The following is a 24,403-nucleotide window of genomic DNA, read 5'->3' as shown; positions in this document are numbered from 1 at the left end:
GATATCCTGAGTTGCCGGTTATTTGTTTTTGCTTCCGTTCTTAAAGCCGGGTTTTCCTAGAAGCAGGGTTTTCTGTGCCGCACGCAACGTGAATCACTCAGCGTGACACGCCGTCCACTCACCAATAAGAAAAGTAGCACGACTGTTTTCCCACAGAGCGCAATACGCCTCACGACAGCGCTTTACGTCGGGCGTGATTAGCGGACTGCTTCTGGAGGAGTCAAATGCGTCGTGCGCCGCGCGTTTTGCCGATGTTCTGTTCAAACCGGGTTTTCCTAGGAATATGTTTTTTACGCCGCGGGAATTGAATTAGACCATTTCGCGCCGGCAGAAACATGTTACATAATCACGCTACGCGTTTGTGTTTTCCTAGCGTGGCGCATCAGATCAGGGTGGCTGTATTATAGTATATGGCCTTGGCATCAGCTCCTCTATCATCTGCATGCTTCGGTTTGAAGGGAAGTTAAAGAAAACACACAAGAGCATAGGTGGAGAGAGACTTGGAAGTCTGGGGGGGGGGCACGGTCATTATTGCTGGGGGGGGGACAAGATGATGATGATGTCAATTCGTATATACAGATATACATTAGATCAGTAGACTCCGCCTTTGACGCCCTCCCCCCCGAAAAGAACATCGGCAAAACGCGCAGCGCATGACGCATTTGACCCTTCCAGAAGCAGTCGGCCAATCACGCCCGACGTAAAGCGCTGTCGTGAGGCGTATTGCACTCGGTAGGGGAACAGTCATACTGATTTTCTTATTGGCGAGTGGACGGCGTGTCGTACTGGGCGAATCACGTTGCGCGCGGCACGGGAAACCTGCTCCTGGGAAAAATTAGGTTTTCTCCCGGCTTAATTCGGTTTACGTGGCGCAACCAAGGCCTAGGAAAACCCTGTTTGAAGGAAAAATTCAGCCGACCAGCCCTTCATTAGATCACCACATAAACAGTGTGTAATGTTAACACTAGGTGGCAGCAATATAAATGAATAATTTGATATCCCTCCGTTTTAAGCATTCCTGTGAAGTGTAGTCTTATATTTCCGGCTTCCCCTCCTAGTGATTTGTTGACATGATCTTCTATACAGCGATCACAGCTTTGTTTTTAATTCGATGTTGATGGTGAGTTTTAGAATTCACTGACATTTTATTTGAAAATTTCATCACCGATATTCCGGTGATTATTTTTAAAATGGTGTCACTGTTAATTTATATGTACGTTATTATATGTTAGAGGTAGTGTTATTTATACATCAGCCCCCTCCCCCCCCCCCACACATTCCATGCGTTTCTATGTTCATGCCAGTGCCGTCACAATGCATGCGCCCACCCGGGCCTACAGAGAAAAAGGGGGGCCTCACAAATTTGGTTGAAATTTTCGAGAATTTGCCTGGTAGGGCCTCAGAAAAATCACTTGGCCCGGGGGGGGGGGGGCCCCATGGTGCTCTTAAGACGGCCCTGCTTCATGCACGCCCCTCCACACTAAGAAGGAAGATTAACAGGGCTTTTTACCCGGGCATAATAAATCTCAGACTCGGGGCTCCTCCGTGATGTGTCCCCTTGTCACGTGACGAAACATGACCCCCCACGCTGAAATCTCTGACTGGCCCCTGTATATTGAATTAATAGTGTGAAAAAACTAAAAAAATTAAGAATAGTCCCTAGCTGGAGCCATGCCCTTCACTAGTGCAGGGCTGGGAACAGGTGCTGTATAATCCAGACCGCCAAATCCAATATAATCCAGATCACCAAGTGCACTACAAGTCGCCAATGCCGGCGCTCTCAGTTCTGCCGATCGGGGCTCTCACTTGTTTTGCCAGGTTGTCATTGTTCTAGATTGTTCCTCGGTAGCTACAGCTCTACCGGTCGATGAAAATGTAATCCTAACGCTCGGAACAAAAAACACTAAATGACTATTCAAACATTTGAAAAGACACGCTAAAAACAACTAACGAAAGGTAATCGCATCGGAAATAATCCAAGACAACGACGCTACTGCACAAAGGGAAAAAACGCTGTTATCCGTTTGAATCGCCCGCGCTTTAAGCGCCATCTATAATGGATGGGTAATGGAAGCTACCGAGGAACAATCTAGAACAATGACAACCTGGCAAAGCAAGTGAGAGCCCGATCGGCATAACTGAGAGCGCCGGCGTTGGCGACTTATAGCACCCTTGGTGATCTGGATTATATTGGATTTGACGGTCTGGATTATACAGCACCTGTTCCCAGGGCTGTAGCTCTGGGGTCTGAGACAATTCTCATAATTTTTTGCTTTTATCACGCTATAAATTAACTATAGAAGGGTCTGTGAAAAGTCTGACAGGGGGCCCCCATGCAGAAGATCCCAGCCTGGGGGCTTTGCTCCAGGATGTGGGACCATACTAATTGGATGACAAGGCATTAAGAGACTGTAGAGTCCATAGAGTACACATGCAGTATAATCCAGACCGCCAAAGCAATATAATCCAGATCGCCAAGGTGGCGCTAGTGACATGGGCTATTCAAATGACGTCTCCTTTTGTGTAATAGTATTCGAAATAGCGTCATTTCGTTTTTAATTGTCTAAACGTGTCTTGTCTCGAATATGCTTCCTTCAGATTGTAATTTCCGATATAATTTATTCTTATACATTTTTTGTAACTTCTGCCCTTTCGTTTTCAGTGTCGTAAAGAAATATCATTATTTTAGTTTACTATTTTAAAGAGTCTGGATACCCAGAAAAACTTATGCCGTATTGATTTATTTTGAAGAACAGTCTGGGTTTTATTTTTTTTCATACTGAGAATATTTGTAATATTATTGTTGGTTTCCGCTTTTGTTGTTTTCTACGCCGGGTTATTTTCCCTGTCCATAGTCAGTCATGGCACTGGCGACTTTTCCTTTGGGCTATTGGATGTGTTTGGGGCTGAAAAAATTGGTCGCCAAGGGATTTGGATTATACTGCATCTGTTCCTAAAATCGTAATTAAGTGGTGATTTAAATACAGGGTGGGCAATTGCTAGGTTAGGATTTTTTTTTAAAGACAGGGAAAAAGAAACTCAAAGAACAGCTGATAGGTGGCGCTGATGTACATAAGTCAAAAAAAGATACGCAAATAACGAACAGAATACCTCCAAATCGTTTATTAGAGAAGTATGTGTTCCACATGACCACAGGGAATTACACATTATCACACATAATATAACACATTATGTGTTATCCCCTGTGGTGGCGCATATGCGTCATACAGCATTATGTGCCATGCTGTAATAAACGATTTGGAGGCATTCTGTTCGTTATTTGCGTATCATTTTCTATGACTTGTGTATGTCAGCGCCACCTGTCTGCAGTTTTTTAGTTTTTTTTTTCCTGTCTTTAAAAAAATTTCCATAACCTAGTGATGTTAACCCTGCAAACCATTTTTTATTTCGGTTATTTTTCTGGTTTTTATGAATTTTGAAAGTTTCTACGGACATTTTTTGCCCACCCTGTAGTAAATTTCATAATTAAAATTCAATATCAGTCATTTGAAATCAAAGTTGCAACTGCTGGAATGTTTTGTGTCGGAAGACGTACTACTATGGACATGCACCTCTTCCATATTCCTCTGCGGAATCTCGAACAAATTGGTACATGTTGGAATGTGTGTATATGTATAGGGAACCTTCCGTGAAGTTTGTTTCTGTGTAATGCTTGTTATGTGTAGTGCTGCCATCTGCAATCAATTTTTTAAACTATGAGTTTCTTCCTCAACAGTGCGTGAAGTGTAACGGATGAATAATTATACCGTTGTAGGCCTGTTGCTCTCTGAGGCAAGACGTTTTATGACAGGGAGACCGTCTTGCATTTGCGCCTCAAAGTTGGGAACCGCAGGAAAGGAAAGACATTTACTGATAGAGCATTTTGAGATTACAAAACGAAGGGCTAGCCTAGAAGAAATACAGAGGAAAAATGTTCGCTAACCATATTAAATGGTTTAGAACAGTGTTTCTTAACGTTTTTCCACCCATGGCTCTTCTTTGGACCATACTTTCTTCTCGCGGCCCCCATCTTATCCAGAGAACCCCCCTTCACCTCATCCACTCTTATTCAGAAGCAAAGGCAAATTTGTAGTATTGCCGCTCTGCTACTATTCTGGCGTAATTTTTTTGATTACCCATTCCCCCTGAACATGACACCCCCCGGGTTATTATTTTCTTATCCCTACCCCCCCCCCCCCTCCTATTTTCTGTAAATATGTATCTGTCCTCTGTCCATAGCAACTCCTATTACTTTTATAGATAATGCCTATACTAAAATGATAATACTAAATTTTATGTTTAATTTTAGACTCCTGCGCTTCAGTGAGCTTCCCTCTTCTGGAGGTTCTATACAGGGCATCTTAATTGCAGGGGCGTGTTAATTGCATTTTTAATTGGGTTGCTGTATTTTTGAAACATATGACATCCATATTTTTATGGGCATCTTTTTATCAGCCACCTCGTTGGGCATTTTGCCTGTTTTGGCGTTGTATTTGTATCTTGACATTGTGGGGCCCCTCCAATGATGTTCTGAAGCCCGTACCCTTAGCTGAAAGTAACAGCATTAGAAGTAACAAGCACAACAAATTTGCATGCTTACTCTCAAAATTTCAGTCTTAGTATCAGACCTCATCATGTAAGCTGTGGAGAATCATGTATGCTCATGAAGATCCCGTGGCCATGCCCGAAAGGAGCCCCGTGCTTAAAGGGGAGCCCTGGTTATTCGAGCAATCCCACCGGAGGTTCTGAATATAGCCATACTTTTTATCCCCACCATATTTCACTTAAAAGCCTGATCTCTTTGCGACCGAATCTATTTTTTTACAGCTCTCCGAAGCCCTTTTAACCACCTTTCATGACACCCGTTCATTTGTTTTCTTTCCATGGCTCCCCTTAAAGTACCCCCAGGACTACAAGGGGGCCATATGGCCCCCGGTTGAGAACCACTGGTTTAGAACAAGGTTTTTTTTGTTCAAATTTCTCTTCTTCAAAAACCTAGGTTGTTTTATAATGTGCGAATGAATATCTAACCAAAAAGGTAACTAAAGGGGAAAAAAAAGCAATGAAAAATGGGAATTAATTTAAGAAAACCCCAGAACTAATGATAATTTTGACTGATTGAAAATGATAATTCCCGAAAAGTTTAATATTGATAGGGAAAATTAGAAACAGGAAGTAGAATAATCAAAAACTAATGAGAGAAATCGTTTCAGAATTAATGAAAATTCAGAATTTATGAGACACAATTTTTCAGAAAAGAATCTCAGATTTGTAAAAATTTTCAATACTTTTGGGGCATCCCCCCTCCTCCTGGTTTGATCAGGGCCCTGGGCCAGGCACAGTGACATTAGATCCAGGGAGGGAACTATCTCTGCGGTCCTTAGCCGAAATGAGATGGGAAGCGGGGTGTGTGTTTGGTTTTCAAAGGTCCTTAGCCAAAAAAAGAGTAGTTGAACTCTGATTAGTCCTTAGCTGGCCAGTAGTTGGACTTTTTGATACTATCTCTAAGCTAAGGACGTTTTTTTAGTAGTTACTTAGGACTGCAGCTAAGGACTGCCGAGCACCAGTCGTTAAGCAGTAGTTCACGGTGGCCATCTTCGAAATGAAGAAATTTTGCAGAGAGAGAAAGTTGCAGAGCGAGATCGCGCTTTAATATTTAACGGTGAAATACGCTGCATTTTTTTATGTATCGAACAATTTTATTCAACAGAAATGAATGATAAAACTTCCTGTATATCGTTGATGTGTTTGAAATCATTCATCGTTATATTCTCCAAGTGGTCTACGTATGTGTATGTTGACATTGGCGAGCGAAGCCACCATGAAGTGCTAGCATGTTTATACTAAGGTAAGAATTATTTTTATGCTATCAAACTATATAGATAGTTTTTGAAGATATTCTTAATATTTTTTTTGCCTGGTGAATGCGTTATGTAGAAATATAAATGGCTATAATGTCACACAATCAATACTGAAAAATATCAAATAGCCCATGTATATTTTGGATTGTATTGAAAATATTAACATAGCAAATGAAATATGAATCTGCAATTACTATAATATCAGAGTTTTGCATTCTATGTGTTTGGCTAAATGAAATTTTTTTTAATGAAAAATTATGTCTAAAAAAATTGAGCGTGTAAATAAATAATTTGAATATTGATACGATAAAAACTGTGCTTGGATGACTATGCTATGCAATCAGCAGTAAATAAGGAAATTTCAAATTTGTAGTTTAGATTAATCCCCACCTTCAATACAAAAAAGAAACTGATAAGCTACAATTGATTGATAATACACTCATGTCCATAAATTAAGGATAATGCCAGCTCTGGCAAATAAAGGTTCAGAAACAAAACAAACGTTACTTATTCATAAAGCCCATTTATTAAACAAAACATAAAGAACAAAAACGTTGGTGTATGTATGATACCATTCATAAAAACTATGATTTTTGCTCCCTGGACCAATTGTAAAAAATATCTCCTTTACAAAAACTTACTATTACATGGTTGGTATGATGGTTAATACATTGTATGTCTCCCATGCGATGAAATACAGTCCGTACAACGCCTAGGCATGCTGAGTATCAAATTATCGATCTGATCTTGGGGAAGATCACTCCACTCAGCAAGCAATGCTCTCTGAAGTTCCGGTACACATGTAGGAGGTGGTTGACGGGCTGCTACTCGTCGGCCAAGCATGTCCCACACATGCTCTATCGGATTCAAGTCAGGTGAGAATGCTGGCCATTCCATGCGGGTTATATCCTCAGATTCAAGGCATTCGTTTACGATGTTTGCTAGGTGTTGTCATCCATAAACACAAATTCTGCGCCCATGGCACCCTAAACAAACGTACATCTTGTTTCAGAATGATGTTCAGATAAATTTGGGCTTTCGTGGTTCCGGTTTGAACATGCAGATCTGTTCTGGAACCCAGTATAATTCCACCCCAAACGAGCAATGCTGCACCACCGTAACGGTGTCGTTCAATGATGTTGTCTTGGTGGTAATGGGTACCTGGCGTTCTCTATATGAAAGTCCGACATGAATCAGACTGCAAGCTAAACCTGGACTCGTCGGAAAACATCACACAAGCCCACAGTGACAATGTCCACATTGCATGTTCTCTACTCCAGGCTAATCGCTGCTGACAGTGAGTTGACGTGAGCGGAACACATCTGACAGGCCTGCGAGCATATAGACCAATATCTCCCAAACGTCTGTACACGGTTTGCCTTGAAACTGTGGTACCCAAGGCTGCAGATAGCTGACGAGACAGGTCGGATGCTGTGCTCCGTCTGCTTCTTTTGACAGTTACTGCCAGATACCGGTCTTCATTCGGCATTGTAACTCGGGGGCGACCTGTACTGTAACGTCTACTGACATTTCCGTTATCTTGGAATCGTTGCCAAAGCCTAGAGATGACACTTTGGGCAATTCCAAGTTCCTCGGATACTTCCATCTGAGTACGCCCACATTCCAGGCGGCCGATAATTCTACCACGTAAAATATCATCCACATGCGTCCTCTGTGTCATAACTATTCACTTATGGCACTGAGCGCCTTATAGAACTCTTGTGAACAATTTGACTTCTTTGCCACCATTCCTTATATACCCCCTGTTACACTCTCGTCATTGTGACGTACTATCGGCATCATCTGGTGGCTTCCTGAAATTTGCATATCATTCTTGCAGATGTGTGTGATAATTCTACAGGTGAAATTTTTACTTTAGATTTCGATTTCCGTGTAATTCTGAATTATCCTTAATTTATGGACATGAGTGTAAATTATTGCACGTAATTGACAAAAATTTGAATTATTATTTTTGATAAGCAATGTTAAAATGAAAATAAAGCATGGTAAATTTGCAGTATAATGTTAAGTATTAATTTCTGTAAATTTCATGCACTGAAGGATTAAAATCTTGATTTGATTATCAATCTTGAACTGTTCAAATGAACAATATTGTAAGACAGCGAAAGTTAAATTTTTAGAAGAAAAAAAATCATATGCAACTTCTTGAAAAATTGTACCCTGTAACTCGCTCTGAGATGAAGCATATTTATTAAGGAATCATTATGTTGTTTTGTTGAGATATAAAAAAACGAAATTTGTACAATGGGACTAAAAAACAAAGTTGGAATTTTTTGGCGCAGTTTTTAGTGTTGAAATATATGCGCCATCCTCATGAGAGAAGCAGATTATTGTTCGAAACTTATTACTACTTCAGTATTTGGTGTTATGGCCTCGCTGAGTTCAAATATGATTTTTTGCTGACGATTGTTTGATTTTACATGTATGGTTAAACACATACCTTTCAGAATTTTTTATCTCGGATTGGACAAAAATTTATTTTGTTCCACGTCAAATATTTCAGATGTTTAAAATAGAGCATTTTGAGACTTCGGGGAATATTTATATTTTTAAGAAGCATTTACTTTTTGACCATGTTGTTAGTAAACAGCTGATGCATTTGTGTATACATTTGTGAGACTTTTCTAACTGAAAAAATTTTGTTCCCCAGGAACTTGGCTGTATCTAGCTGCGATGTTATATGAAGGTTTCACGAAGCAAACAAAGGTAATTTTAATTTTATGTATTTGCCTTTAAGTAATATAGTTTCCATTATTTTCATGTAAAATAAAATATTTCCATGCATGTGATTTAATGACACATATTTCAACATTATATCACCACATTTTTACTGATTTCATTTGTATCAACAACCCTAGTGGAACAAATACAGTCGAACCCTAATTTAACGCTACTATCTGTCCCAAAGAATTTTGGCATTATATTGGATCATAGAGTAGCATTTCGGAGAGGCTGTATTACATAATTTCACATGTTTATTACAAAATATTACATCTCGGTGTCTAATTTATGTTGCTCCATGAATAACATAACCTATTCTATATGTATTCAATTTTAAATTGAGAAAATTTATAAAATTGTAAACACTGCAATCACTTGAATATTTCTCAATATCACTTATATAACAGAAATATACTGTCTTTGAAATTATTTCAGTTCTGCATAAATTTAGCGGCACATTTTATATGTGCAAAAAAAAAAAAATAAATAAACAAAGGGGGAAAATTGAGAGTGATGAATTTTTGTACTGATCTAAACTTGACCAGTGTGAGTAAAAACATGCACTGTTGAAAAACTTGTCTTGGCAACCTTGAACAAACTGGTGCAGAATGCTTGTGTGTGGTACACTTTCCCTTATCAAAAAATCCATTTCTTTGCATAGGTAGGCTCTTTATAAATGGGCTTTGTCAAAACCTTTTGACCACACACCAGTCTCTATTCTTTAAATCATTTGCTCAGACTGTTATATAGACCGATAATAACAATGGAATGTAAAGATAAATCTTCAACTCCTATATAAAAAAAGCAAAATGATGGGAAAGGAAATGTGGGAATTCTCGCAAAATGACTTTGTATAAATCCAAACTTTAGTTGGCATTATAAGACGTTCACACTAAAATGGGTGTTTTACATTATAGTCCATGTATGAAATATTTGTTCACTGAAAATTTGTGGCACTAAACAGGGCTGGTGCTATAACAAGGTTTAACTTTATATAAATGAAAGGGAGGACATTAAAAAAAAAACCTTGAGAATTTTTGCCAACTGAAAAATATGATATTAATTCTTTGAAAAAGTTATAATCATATTCACCAATGAGCAAGCTTTGTGGATGGAAATAACAAACAAGGGTATTGACAACAAATGATATCATTTGTTGTCAATACCCTTGACAACAAATAATATCATACCTTTTAACTACAGTGACGTCATATGACACTGCGAAATCTCTATGTTAATATAAATGAGGGTTCCTCGATCTACGGATGTGTTTTAGAGCGAAGCTAAAAGTAGAGTGAAAAAAAATAAGCCCACTGTCAAACAGTTTTTTGCTTCATGTGTCTGCGAACAAAATTTTAGGGCAGGAACAGGACTTGAAAAATTAAAAAACATTTTAGGCGTCACCAAAATTTCTTGGCATCCAAGCATATTTTTAAGAGATATAGTGCAAAATAAAAAAATATTATTAGACTTTTCCGGCACTTGATGACCTTCCCAATGTTAGAAGATGCACAGACATAAATTCCAAAACATATGTGATCATGCATAAAAAAATTTTAGGTGCCAATGTAAATTTTTTTTTTTGTGCCATGGCGAATTGGCTCCTGGGACTTGTCAGGCCCTAGGTAAATACATCTAGACATGAACAAGTGCATCTGTGTTCAATGTCAGGCCTCCCTTGCAAAATACTGTTGACGCATTTTGGTTCCTACTGTCATAAAATGGTGTCAAGTCGCCTCAATGTCGACAAAGTGCTATTTTTTTTGTGCACAGTTTATGTGTAATTGTACAACTGAAGACTGCATTACAGTTCAAAATAACATGTATATCATATATGAAGATTGATAAGGATAATAAAAGGTTTTTTCTCCTTCCTCTCATTCTAATTTCAGGTAAATCAACATTTGAAGATGCAGATCAAAATTAATGAATCCCTGAAGAATTTTTATGTTCTTGAAATAGCGATTTCTAATAAGCATTCAACAAATAAATTGTGATTATTATATCCCTCTATGGACATATGTTTGAAATAAAATGTTTTTGTATTACGAATCACGTGTGCTAGTTCTGTTGTTTGTTTTTATTTTATATATATCAAAGTTTAATTCATGTTTCTATCAATAACCAACTGAAATGAAGTATACGGTCAAATAAGAGTTATAAGGTGAAGTTATTTGTTTGAAGCTGAGTATGAAACCCATAGATTGGTAAAACATCTTTAATATAGATGTATATATATTTTTAAAATATTGAAGTTGCTTAATATTTTAGTTCGTTTAAAATATCGCTTGCACTAACAGGTAAGTGCTCATTCATAGAAAATCATGTTCTGATATTTTTTGACCGAGGCAAAGCTTAAAATACAGAACTACAATAAGCTGCAAGGCAGTTATCTTTTAATTATAAATTGTCAATAATTTAAGATTTAGTAGCTCCAAAAAGAATTTGCAATTCGTTGTTTCAATGAAGTCATTTGAAAGCAATAAAATGTATAATAAAAAAATTATTTAACGAATTAATCTTTAAGTGGCACTCAATATTAAAAATAGTATTCAGCAGGGCCCTTGGGTGGGGTGTCGCCTACCTTAATTTAAAATGATTTTTTTTCGTTTCCATTAATATGAGACCCAGTTCTGTGCAGCTGGGGCCCCCAGATACTCGTTCCTTCAAGTATCCAAAAGCACGGATCCTTGGAAAGATTTGGAAGTGTGTTTTTGAAGAAGTGTGGGGTCAATGAGCTCAGACAAGAAAAATATTTTTACTAATTATATACTGAATATTATCCTAAAAAAGTCCACAAAATGTATGAAAAATTTTGCGTCCTCATACGTTTACAAAATAACTAAACTTGCTAGTGATTATAAGAGTAAAAAAATGTTTCAAAGAGCTCGGATGGCAAATTTATGGCAAGAAAAAAAATCCCTCGGGGGGAAAAAAAGTTTGTTTACAATCAGTTGTAAACACGAAATCGCTGCCACCACCACTGCGGAAAAGCGATGGTTAAATAATTTGTAGTTGTTGTAGGCTTCAAATGGCATCCCTTTGGTTGGAAATAGTGAAACTATTTCTAAAACTATTTCTGAAACTAAATAGTGAAACTAGTTGGAAATAGTGAAACTCTCGAAACCAAAAATTTTCTCCCCGTCTAACTACTATTTCACATCACGTGATCTTACTTGACTTTGACTTGTTTTACGTCCTTTTGTCGTGATCTTAAGGACCACTAGTTCACGGTTCCCTGTGGTTCCTCAAGTACTAGTAGTTGAAGAGGTCCTTAGCTTCGGTCCTCTGACCGGTAGTTGCTAAGGACTAGTAGTTACTAAGGACTGCAGAGATAGTTCACCCCCAGGGGTGCACAAGCACCCACTGCATTTTGTAACACCATTCTGAACCACCCCCCAAATTTATTACATCTCGCCCTGCATTTACATCATCTTGCCCTAATAATCTTATGCCATTATCTGTGAATAAACGGAATAAGAAGTTGAATTAATAAATCTAGTTTACTTTATTTTTTTTATCTCTAAAATCATACCTAGTCCTATATGCGAGTAAAGACGGTAATTGAGGTGCCCAGTTTCTAGCACTATTCACTGTTTATTTTGTGGAAATTTTGTTGTCCTTCTAAACATAAACCTATCAGAACATGTGAAAGTAAGAACTGCACAGTAAGTAACGACCATAGTGTAAGTATTTGCACAACAAAGAATTTGACAACATGGAAAGCTCAGAAAGGTACTGATACAGGGAAATAAATTGTGATAATTTCCCTGCTCAATTTAACCGTAACTGCAAGTTGTTATGTGGGAACACTACGCTGTTTTGGCGCACAAGAGGGTGTCGGTTGGCGCACAATAAGGTGTTTGGCGAGATGGAATGAGATCTTCAGGAAGAAGCCGTAACACAGAGACAGAGTGACAAGAAACTTCGAAGCGAGCGCTGACCCCTCTGCCTGGTGGCGGTAAGTTAATTACTGACTCCTTCCTCTTCACTACTTGCCACCTCGCGTAATTAAATGAACATGTAATTTATTATCTGTTGAACAGTGAGATAGGTGCGGAATAAATGTAAGGAAAATGAGTCTGGAATTATATGTAATTATTTTATTCATGTCTAATTTTAATTGATACAACCGGCCTTCGCATCAGTACATTTTGGATGGAGCATCTCTCTTAAATCATATTGCGTGAGGTAACAACGATGCATATGGGAAACATAAAAATGTCTTTATGTTGATTTAATTTCTAAAATACGAGAAAAACTGAACATTGTTTTTGATCGCTATATTGGGTCTCCTATTATCAAGGATGCGACTCACAGATGACACTACACAAAGACCGGTAGAGATATTAATTTCAGCCCCTGCATGCAGTTTGTCAGGAAAAAAGGGACAGTTTCTATCCAACAAATTTAACAAGCAAGCGATGATTTTTTCATAGGTGAATTGATGAAGAAAAGTAACATAGACAAATGACGGCAAGCAGAAACCGCTGAAGCTACAAATATGAAATCCAGTCAGCAGTTTCATTTTATGATGTAAAGACTCACAAAGAAGGGGCTTTTCAAATTTCAACCTCTGGGGGGGGGGAGAGTCATGGCCCCCACATCCTGGAGTAGGGCTCCTAGGCTGGAATCTTTTGTGGGCTCTTTCATGATGGATTTATAGCGTGGAGAAAACAAAAATAATGAAAATCGTCCCAGGCCCCAGGGCTGGAGCCTTGCCAGCCCACCCCTTGTGGGGGCCATGGGGGGGGGGAAGTCATAAGGCACTTCAAAGGTTATAAAACTTCAAACGACTAAATTTCTCTTGAACTAGGTGACCAATTTAGTTTATTCTAGGCTCTTTTGAAAGCTGATGGCATGAACAAGTTTTTAGCAAATTTGACCGATTATAGCTAGAAGGGTGTTTGCAGAATTAACGATTAAAAATTAAAATATTGGTTGAAAACTGATTATGAATTGACTAAAAAATTTTGGCGACAATTTGATTTTGAACTTTGCCAATATTTCAGTGCTTGTAGCTCGCCATTAAAACTAGATATTTCGATGGAATTGGTGTCCCCTTATAGCATTTTTCCTGTTATTTCCAAATTTGTGCTTAGTTTGTGTATAGGTCTTTCAGAAACTTCACAAATTCTGGTTTTTTCAGACTTGACACATTTTTTTTTCATAATCGATTATCCACCATAACTCAAATAGTTTGAGCTAGGACAGAGTTGGTGGGGTGTGGAGCCCATGTGGATCATCTTGGGCTCGTCTATCACCCACCCCCTTTCATTTGGCAGAATAGGTCGGATTCACCCTGTATATCCTCATTTGCAGATTTATTTGCATTGTCTAAGAATAACTGAAAATATTCATTTCCGCCAATGATGGCTATGAAAGTCTCAAAAACAAATTTTGGAATTCAATTTTGTAATTAGGGTGGCAGCACTTACCTTTACGGGAGAAGGACGCCATTTTTGAAAGATAATTTTTTATAGTTTTTAAATGGATATAGTTTGACAGTTTTTAAATAATTATAATATTTAGAATGTGAATCTCAATGAATGTGTGTTGATTGCGTTTTTCCTGATTGTCAGCTGATGACTAAAATGACGAAAAATAACAAAAATGCTGATGAAATGGAGATTGATCAAATGTTTTGCTCTCAATGCCAAATCCACAGAACACCACCTTTCCTCTCCTGCTCGGAGACCGATCAACGTCCAAAACGTCCTAGACGTAATTCATCACTCTTACCATTTCCAAGGATGTGACGAATCAAAGTGGCAGAGATCTACTAAAAGAGTTATGAACTTTTGTACTGCGGAATTCAGGAGAGCTTGCCAATTTTGTCACAATGATTTGAATTGGTTGGAAACTTGCTGTCCAGAATCCTGGTGGATTTGGAGGTGGCGAAACGAGAGAGAGAGAGAGAGATGACCTCCATACTGAAAGTGCCGAAATGGCTGCAGAAATACAGGAGTTTTGTCATCGCCTGGTTGACAATCATGATATAATCGAGTTGAGATCAAACATTGACGACCTCAGAGACAGTTCTTGTGATGATCTGGTGTTTTCCAGGGGTTCTCTGTGATCAAACTGCTGAAACTTGGGATGTGTGTAACGACAAAATCAAGGACTTGTGTGAAAAAGTGAGAGTATCTTAAGTGTTCATCGACAGAGCTTGTAGGATAAGAAAATCTACAAATGAGAAACTGGTACCGATCATCGCTCGCATACCCTCCTCTGACGATCGTAATACAATCCTGCAAAAATGGAACGATTTGAGATCCTCTTGGCATATCGGTTTCACCAGCCGTCAGATATAAAAGAAGACTGCTGAGTGCTGAAAGAAATAAGGTGATTATGCAGTGTAAGAATTTAAGAAACAAAGAAAATGTTAATGGGCAAACTAATAACAGATAAGATTTTTATTTGTAATCCGGAATGCACAATAATAATCAAAGAATTAATGGCCAGCCCGATTTTGCAATCGGGCTAGCCATAATTAAAAAATTTTAATTCTGTACTTTATTGTTGTGATTATTATTTATTATAGACCCTTGTAATTATAAAAATGAATAAATTTTTAATCAAAACTTTATATTTTTGGAAAACATCGAGAGTTTATGCAGTTTCTCAAAAAATAAAATCCTCAATAATATTTTGCATTTTAATATTGCCGGATTGTATAACTAATACAAATATCCTGATTTGTAGAATGATTTAACGAATTGTGATTCTTTTTCACTGGTGGAAACTTGAGGTATAGTATGCAGAATTTAAATTACCAATTTAAATGCAGAATGTTAAAACTATCTAAAGTCTGGCATGAGCGGTCTATCTTATTGCCAGAGACTTCAATTTCTGGGTTTACACTCGCTGGAATGGCGTAGAATCGCTGCAGATCTGAAGATGTGCTACAAACTAGTCCACCAAATTGTTTATCTACCATCGAGAGAGCCTTTCTTTGAGATCATAGACAGGCGAGTTAACCTACGTAGGCATCGCTTCCAAATAAGAATACCAATGGCTAGAAGGGATTGCTTTTTCCACGGATATAGATGCCGTGTGGCAAGAATATGGAACAGTCTTCCATCAGAACTTGTATGTGCCTCCTACTCAAGATTTGCTTCCACTATTGGGGATTTCGACCTGACTCCGTATGCGAAGTGCTTCCCGTACTGACTATTATTATTATTATTATTTCTTCCAGTATAAGTGCATTTCATGCCTTCTGGGGGTTATTATTATTGTAAATAAATAAATAAATCTAAATGATATACAGTAGAATCTGCTGACTATCTGGCTTAATGTGGTGGCTGAACGGGCCGGATAACAAAAAAGCCAGATAGGCAGGAGTTCTATAAATGCTCACTTCTCTTGAGCTCTTGATACAGGTCAGTACTTTATCCATAAGGGAAAGTGCGTGATATGCGCCCCCCCCCCTCTAATTTGTATATACAGAGCTGCTATCGTGCAGAAGTGCCGGAAATCTCTTCAGAACCATTCAGTTGATTACTAAAGACTAGGGACATTTGAGCAAGATCAGAAAAGAAGACCTTTTCAATAAACTAAAGGAAGTTATAGATGAACTTATAAAAGTTGCAAAGTAGCAGACGAGCAATCTAAAGAGACTCTGGAATTGCTAAGGTTAGGTCCCATTTACAAAAGCAGCTCAAGGTAGCTAAAGAGATGAGAATGAATTTGACATCTGAAGGGAAACCCATAGAAGCAGAACAAGAAAGAATAGATCCTGATGCACGATCCGTTCAATAAATGAGAAGACTGAGTTGAAAGCCCAAATTGAGGAACTGAAGAGGAACCTGGAAAAGGAAAGAAAGGTCAATGAAGAGAAGTATCTCTTAAGACGCAGTGAAAATTATGATCTGGATAACTTGAATCGAACCCTCAAAGAGGAAAATTTATAATTCCCACTTTGGTTTTAAGAGTTGAGGTTGCTTCAAATTCATTTGGAAACGGACTATGTTAAATGCACTGAGGTTGAGAAGTTAGAAGACGGTTATCAGAAGAGAATAGAGTAAACTAGGAAAGAACTAACAGAGGAAATTAGAAGATTAATAGCATAAAAAGTTACAGGACTTACTCTGAGGCCGTAGGAATGCTGGAAAAAGAAAGACTACAGGGATGTTAGGCAAAGATCTAGAGAAAGTCAAGAAGTAAAAACAGGAATTAGAAAGGAAATTGAAAGAAGTGCATAATCCAGAATACTTAGAATTGTATTTTGATGAAATACAGGTTAAGAAAGTGATTATGAGTAGACTGGAATATAGTTTTGATAAATCGGTGAGAGAAGAAATTAGTATTATGACTGAGGAGGGAGTTAAAGAAAGAAGAGATACATCTAGTCAGGTTGGTGCACGTAAAGGGAGTTGTTGAAAGGGTTTTTGAAGAACTTAAATTAATAGACCTCGGAGAAGAGGGAAATGGACTGACAAGAAAAGTTCAAGGCTCAACTCAGGATGGATTTGAAATCATAATGAAAGGTCTTAGCAAATTGCTAAATAAAACTGAGGAAAAAAAGCTAAGACACGGAAAAGTAGCCCAAAAGCATTTGCGGACATTATGTGAAAATAAGAAGAGGAAAGTTCCAGGGTTGTCAGAGTACAAAAAGAGGAGATTAAACAGAGAAGAGATGCAGAAACCTAGCAGCTATTAGGTCGACAGTGGGGAATAAAAATTCAATACAGGAGCTGAAAAAGGAACTGGACTTGAGATGGATGAAAGTAAAAGTAAGAGATCATTGGGTCACTGAGAGTGGAAAGATCCTAATGGAGACAGAAAATAAGAAAGAATTAGATAGGATTGTTAGCGAAGTCCAAGAGGGAGACTTGAAGTTGAAATACAAGGTGGAGGAAATCCTGGGCAGAAACCTGAAAATCATTTTATACTAAGTGGATAAAGAAATAAACGAGGAAGACCTTTTGGAGAAAATAGGTGAGGTAGGAATGGTAACAGAGTAGAGGAAAAGAGTAGTTGCAAGATAACGACACCCCATGAGGATTGAACTGAATAGTGTAAGTAGAGGCAAGTCTATTTAATAGACTAAATGCGAGAAAGAGTCATCTTTCTTGGATGGAGAAGATACTCTTTAAAAGAGACCTGTGCAGTGATTTTGGTGCTGGGAATTTGCCATCAAGCGGAAGTGTGTAAGAGGGAAAGCCGTTGTAATATGAGATGTGGTGAAAAAGATCACAAATCGGACCAGTGTTCTAAGGAACCCAGCTGTAAGAACTGTTGTGAACAAAATGCGTTGAGAAAACTTAATTGGCTGGTTGGCCACATGTGTTCTAGTGTGATCTGTAAAATATTGCAAAGAGAAATTGCAAAAACTAGGGGCAGTATTAATTCAGTGTGTATTTTAGGAAATTTCTAAATAAGTAGGACTCCTAATGGTGTAATCGCCCCTAAATTGTAATAGTAAGAATTATAAATGTGTTTTTATAGGGTATGTAAAAATTTTAAGCCCAAGTAAACTGTGATAAAGTATATCTCACACAAGTCAAGGGGATGAACCAGAAGGAACCCCAAGAACGGGGTGGGGCTGCACATTTACTTTTAGTTGGGGGTTTTAAGATAAAAGCCTAATTGAGTGGGGACACAAGTTGTGGCCCCATCTCTCGACTGAACAGCACGTCTACGTGACGTTTGATCACCAGATATGGTCGCATGCTCTTCGGGAGGGGGTCAGTTTGCCTTTAGAGCTTATTGCTCATATAGACAGGGAAATATTTATTTAATTTCAGAAGCCATTTTGATTTGAATGATCTTTTAAAGCTATCTCTTAACCAATATCATTCTATTTCAGTCATTTTTAATTTCATTGTATCTGCGCAAAGGCTGAAGAGTTTTGTTCTCGCAGAAAGAAAGTGAATATGTGAATGAACCCTAGGTATTATTTAGTGATGACACAAAAAGTATTTCGATTCATTCTTTAATTATTTTTGCTTCAAGTATTTTTTGCTGTTTCTATTCAATGTAGTTTTTAATGCTTTTTTACTCGACACATTTTTTTAAATTTAATTTTTTTTGTATGATTTTTACTCAATTTACTTTTCAATGATCTCATTTTGTGTTTTTGTATTCAATGTATTGTTTGATGTCTTTAGTTGACGTATTTTTAATGCATTCTATCACGAATGTATTTAATTCACAAAGTGCGATCCTGCCAATTTTTTCCCTCTGAAATTGATGTATTGTCCCACTACTTGGTGTTTAATTGTTGTGCAAAATAACAGTATTTTGGATACTATGTATATAATACAATTATTTTTACATATAATAATTTTGTGGTAAAAATTGGTAACAGGGAAGTTTATTTTTTTTATTCAATCAAATTCAATTCAAAAACACAATACAACACAATATAATGTACAATGCAATATATCTAAACATATACAAGTGTATCAATATATATGAGTCGTGAAGGGGTAATTATGCCCGTACTGACAACCAATCAATGAAGTTAATGATCATAGTCAAAAAAATTTTACAGTGGGTAACTGTACTTTTTGATAATCATGAAAAAATCAGCGAACAGCTGGAAAAAAGAAAAGTTGTTGGAGGGATATTATGAATTTAATGTTTTACAACAGACTGAGTTGAACATAAGACACCATGATATTGAGAATACATAAGATGTGTGTGTAGTAGGAAGTATTGAATGATTAACCGATCCTATGTGCAATGGCTAAGTGTGCAATGGGATAATTCTAAATTGTAACTGAGAAATTGTAAATGATCAGTGAATGGTGTGTTTCCTGGGGATACTGTCAGTTTTGAAGCAACAATTAAAGTAAAAAAAAATCTTTTTTCCCAAGTTATAGTCAGTGATCACGACAATAGTGATCTCCATGATGGAAATGTAGACCATTACAATTGAAATGGGTCTGGTGCTCTGAATAACAGTTTCACGGTCACTTGGTGTTTGCTGTATATTCAGTGCCACCAAATTGTAACAGGCCTTACAGTAAAATTTTGTCTTTCAGTTTTGAAATTTGACCAGATAATTACTAGAATGTGTTTGTTGTCTTTCCAGGTCTTCTCCGAGACGTCATGGCTACTATGACCCTGGACGCCAAGGTGAACGGCTTCGTGGACGAGGTGATACAGGCCGAGGAGATAGAGGTCGCCTTCAGCGGCTTCATCGTACACTCCCCCGACAGGCAGCTGCAGAAGCTCAACGGCTTCCAGGACTCGCTGAAGCAGCTGTTTTCCGCGCTGTCCGAGGAGGACCAGGCGGGCGCCCTCAGGCTCTACGTCAAGACCGCGAGCCTGCTGAGCAGCCACCAGCACTCGGAGCTGCTCCTGAAGCTGCTAGAGCATGGCGTGGCCGTCGGACTGTTCGCCAACAGGGCCGTTTGCGAGACCGTGCTCAGGTGTGAATCCCTCGTGTACCATAACGCCGAGTTCTGGTGCCAGAGCTTCGCCCTCATAGAGAGGTTGATATCCGGCGTCGACTACAAGGGCGTCCGGGACCTGCTCAGGATAATACTCGACAAGGCGCAGTCCATACCGCCGGGGGACAATGTGGCGATCATGAGGCAGCTGAGGGCCGTCCAGAAGGTCGTCGAGATCATCTTCGACCGGAACTCGTGCCTCCTGCCGAGCTACCTCATCCTGGATGAGGTCCAGAAGAAGATGCCCCAGAAAGGCGGGTACCCGCACTGGAAGGTCTCCAAGCTCATATCTTCGTTTATCGACAGTTTCAAGCCCACCGCCCAGATGGTGTCGGTGGCGACCTTCATGGAAATAGCCGGCGAAGACTCGTGCGGCCAGTCTAAGTTGTTACCCGTGGTCGGACATTCGGGTGCCGTCGGAAACGTGTGGAAACTGGACCCGGTGACCGCCAAGTTCACCCTGAAGGGACTCTTGCCTTACAACAAGGAGCTGCTGGAGCCCCAGGCCTTCCTTTTGAGGTACGTGCTCGAGCAGCCCTACTCGAGGGACATGGTGTGTAGCATGCTGAGGCTGACCAAGGAGCAGAAGCAGAGGTGCCCCGTCCTCGAGGAGCAGTTCATAGAGCTCATAGTGTGCGCGATGGAGAAGTCGGAGAACGAGACCGATGCCATGGAGGACGGTGGGCCGACCCAGCTCCTGTGGCAGCACCTTTCCAGCCAGCTCATATACTTCGTGCTCTTCCAGTACGCCAGCTTCCCGCATATGGTGTCGGCCTTGCACGACAAGCTCGCCTCGCGCAGCCTGCGCCGCGGGCGCGACCACCTGATGTGGGTTCTGCTGCAGTTCATATCCGGCAGCATACAGAAGAACCACCTGAACGACTTCCTGCCCGTCATGAGGCTGTACGACCTCCTCTACCCGGAGAAGGAGCCGCTGCCTTTCCCCGACGTCACGAAGGCGAGCGCCACCCACGCCCTCGCCATAACCTGCATCTGGATACACCTCATGAAGAAGGCCCAGATAGACAAGTTGAAGCTGCAGAGGTCGCTGCCGCAGGCCCTGGCGTCTCACCTGGAGTACCTGCAGCACAGCCTGACGAGCGACAACCTGACCCAGAGCCTGAACTCGGACTACCGCATATCGTTGCTGTGCAACGCCTACAGTACCAACCAGGAGTGCTTCAGCCGGCCCATGGGTATACTCGTGGAGGCCGTGCAGGGGAGCGCCAAGAATCAGGCGACCATGTCCAGCAGCGTCGTCTCGGGTCCCATCAAGCCCCTGTCGATGAGCATACTGGACTCCCTTACGGTGCACACGAAGATGAGCCTAATCCACAACATCGTCACCCACGTCATGAAGTTGGCCCAGAACAAGTCCTCCGTGTGCCTGTCGCCTGCACTCGTGGAGACCTACAGCCGGCTGCTCGTGTACAACGAGATCGAGTCCCTCGGGATCAAGGGCTTCATAACGCACCTACTGCCGACGGTGTTCCGCAGCCACGCCTGGGGCATACTCCACACTCTCCTGGAGATGTTCAGCTACAGGCTGCACCACCTCCAGCCGCACTACAGGGTCCAGCTGCTCAACCACCTGCACAACCTGGCGACGGCGACCCAGACCAACCAGCAGCTGTGCAGCACCCAGCTACACCTGTGCGTCGAGAGCACGGCCCTGAAGCTGATCGCCGGCATGGGCAGCATGGAGGTGCAGCCTCAGCTGTGCAGGTTGCCTGCCGAGCCGAAGTCGCTGCTGTCGGCCGAGTCCGAGGAGCTGAACAAGGTGCTGGTCCTGACCCTGGCGAGGGCGATACGCGTCACCGGGTCCGAGAGGGTCTCCGGCACGTGGTGCAAGGAGATACTGTCCACCATTATGCAGCACACGCCCCACAGCTGGTGCAACTTCACCCTCATGTGCTTCCCGAGCGTTCTGGCCGAGTTCTACCAGACGCACCAGGCGCCCAAGGAAAATAAGGAACGCCTGAAGCGGTCCGTCGACGAGGAGTACCGCAAGTGGAAGATGATGAGCAACGAGAACGATATGATATCGCACTTCTCCCTGCAGGGCTCGTCGCCCCTCTTCCTGTGCCTGCTGTGGAAGATGCTGCTGGACAACGACAGGATCAACACCATAGCCTACAAGATCCTGGACAGGATAGGAGTCCGCGCCTTGTCCGCCCACCTCAGGACCTTCGCCGACTTCCTGGTGTTCGAGTTCGCCAGCTCGTTCGGCGGTCAGCACGTCAACAAGTGCATCGACGCCCTCAACGACCTCATATGGAAGTGCCACATAATCCAGCTGGACAGGCTCATCCTGTGCCTGGCGCTGCGCAGCTTCGAGGGCAACGAGGCGCAGGTCTGCCTCTTCATCATGTGGATGATCCTGCTGAGGCCGCAGGAGTTCAAGAGCAGGGTCAACGATTTTATCAAGAACTCCCCCGAGCACTGGAAGCAGTCCGACTGGCACGAGAAACACCTGATATTCCACAGGCAGTACCAGGAGAAGTTCTACTTCGAGGGCCTGCACGATCTCAACACGCAGAACAGCCAGCACACGTACCTGCCCGTGTACTTCGGAAACGTGTGCCTCAGGTTCCTGCCCGTGATGGACATAGTCATCCACAGGTTTCTGGAGCTGCCGCCGGTCTCGTCGATGTCCGTCGAGAGTATCCTCGACCAGCTCGGGTGCCTCTACAAGTTCCACGACAGGCCCCTGACCTACCTGTATAACACCTTGCACTACTACGAGCAGAAGCTGAAGGACAGGCCGCCCCTGAAAAAGCAGCTCGTGTCCGCCATCATCGGGTCCCTGAAGGAGATCAGGCCGAAGGGCTGGGCGCTGAGCGAGGGCTACCTCAGCTACCTGAAGCAACCGGCCGACGATCTGAGCTGGATACCCGACCTGGACTACTACATCAAGCTTATCGGCCGCCTGGTGGACACCCTCGGCGGCAAGTCGCCGTTCCCGCACACGGACTGGAGGTTCAACGAGTTCCCCAACCCCGCGGCCCACGCGCTGCACGTGACCTGCATAGAGCTGATGGCCCTCCCGACCTCGGCCCTGAAGGTCGGCAACAGCCTCCTGGACATCGTCCTCAAGGGACACACGGTCCTGCCGAGGTCGTGCATCCAGTCCTGGATGAACGCGATCGGGCTCGTTCTGACGGCCCTCCCCGAGACTTATTGGTCTGTCCTCCACGACCGGATCCTGGAGGTCCTGAAGGGCCCGCTGTTGTCGAACCCGCCCCCGAGCTTCGACCCGTTCCAGGTGTTCAACTTCTCGAGGAGCCACAACAGCATGACGGAGGTGCAGTGCTGCTACCTGGTGGCGCTGACGCACGCCGTGTGGTACCACGCGAGCATCGGCCAGATCTGCACTCTGACTCAGCTGCTCAAGGAGAAGTTCAAGCCCGTCGTCAAGAACGAGGAGCAGTTCATATTCCTGTGCCACCTGGTGGCGCCCTTCCTGCAGAGGTTCTACGTCGAGAGGACCCAGTACGCCCTGGAGATCACGCTGGAGCTGTACGAGATCCTCGAGTGCGTCGACAAGAACAGCGACAAGCTGAGGTTCGTCGACCCGATATGCGACCTGCTCTACCACGTCAAGTACATGTTCATCGGCGACTCGGTCAAGAACGACATGGAGAGGATCATCAGGAACCTGAGGCCCTCGCTCCAGAGGAAGCTGAGGTTCGTCACGCACCTCAACCTCGAAGAAGCCAGCGCCACCTGATTGACTGCTCGCGCATGCGCCGTGGAAGGCGAGAACAAACAAATACTGCAGCATATAGTGCATATCAGCGGTGACTTCTTGTAAATATACACCATTCACATTGTGACTTCATTAAAAATGCGTTTAGTAGAAGTTTCGACGTGGCGTCTGCCATGTGGTCGTTGTTTTTTTTTTGTCACACGAGAACGAACTTCAGCTTTCGCTCGCTCAACCACCGACTCGGTCATTTGCATGCTGAATCCCTCACCCACTTTCTGACCCGTTGAAGCATTTGCACGCTCATTAACCCAGGGGGTTCTTAAGCTATGGGCCACGAGGGCTTCCGCGATGGGTCGTTCAAATTCACTAACAGCCAGGGACTCACGAGCTTTCAGGGCTTTCGAAAAGGGGTCGCACGAATCTACTTCCAGCCAAGGGCTTTTGAGCTATCGATCACGCCCCGAACTTGATTCAGAGGAGCTTCCGAAATGGGTCGCACAATTCCACTTACAGTCCTGTTATAGTCCTGCACTCATTCGTCACTGGCTTTACTAAATTTCGAAGAACAAGCAGTCGCATGGGTCACCGCTAAGCTGATCTTGATGATTTTGGGTCACGGTTAAGAACCCCCCTAACCTGGAAGAGACGGCTTTTTTTAAAAGAAAATCTAGGAACATAGTGGAAGT

General features: G+C 41.7%; 1 protein-coding gene across 1 annotated transcript; it reads left to right on the top strand.

Moving 5' to 3' along the window:
- Positions 1-992: 992 nt before the first annotated feature.
- On the top strand, positions 993-23,877 carry MED23 (mediator complex subunit 23). Its single transcript, XM_089248837.1, has 2 exons — positions 993-1,120; positions 19,648-23,877. Exon 2 carries the CDS (start codon positions 19,665-19,667, stop codon positions 23,736-23,738), a length of 4,074 nt encoding a protein of 1,357 aa, XP_089104963.1. The 5' UTR covers positions 993-1,120; positions 19,648-19,664; the 3' UTR covers positions 23,739-23,877.
- Positions 23,878-24,403: the final 526 nt, after the last annotated feature.

This window comes from Pholcus phalangioides, unplaced genomic scaffold (genome assembly GCF_987345545.1).
Source record: "Pholcus phalangioides strain wild (caught in Gottingen) unplaced genomic scaffold, Ppha-v1.0 ptg000020l_1, whole genome shotgun sequence".
Classification (NCBI taxonomy): Eukaryota; Metazoa; Arthropoda; class Arachnida; order Araneae; family Pholcidae; genus Pholcus; species Pholcus phalangioides.
The sequence above is the reverse complement of the archived record's forward strand: the minus strand, read 5'-3'. Positions and strand labels throughout refer to the sequence as shown.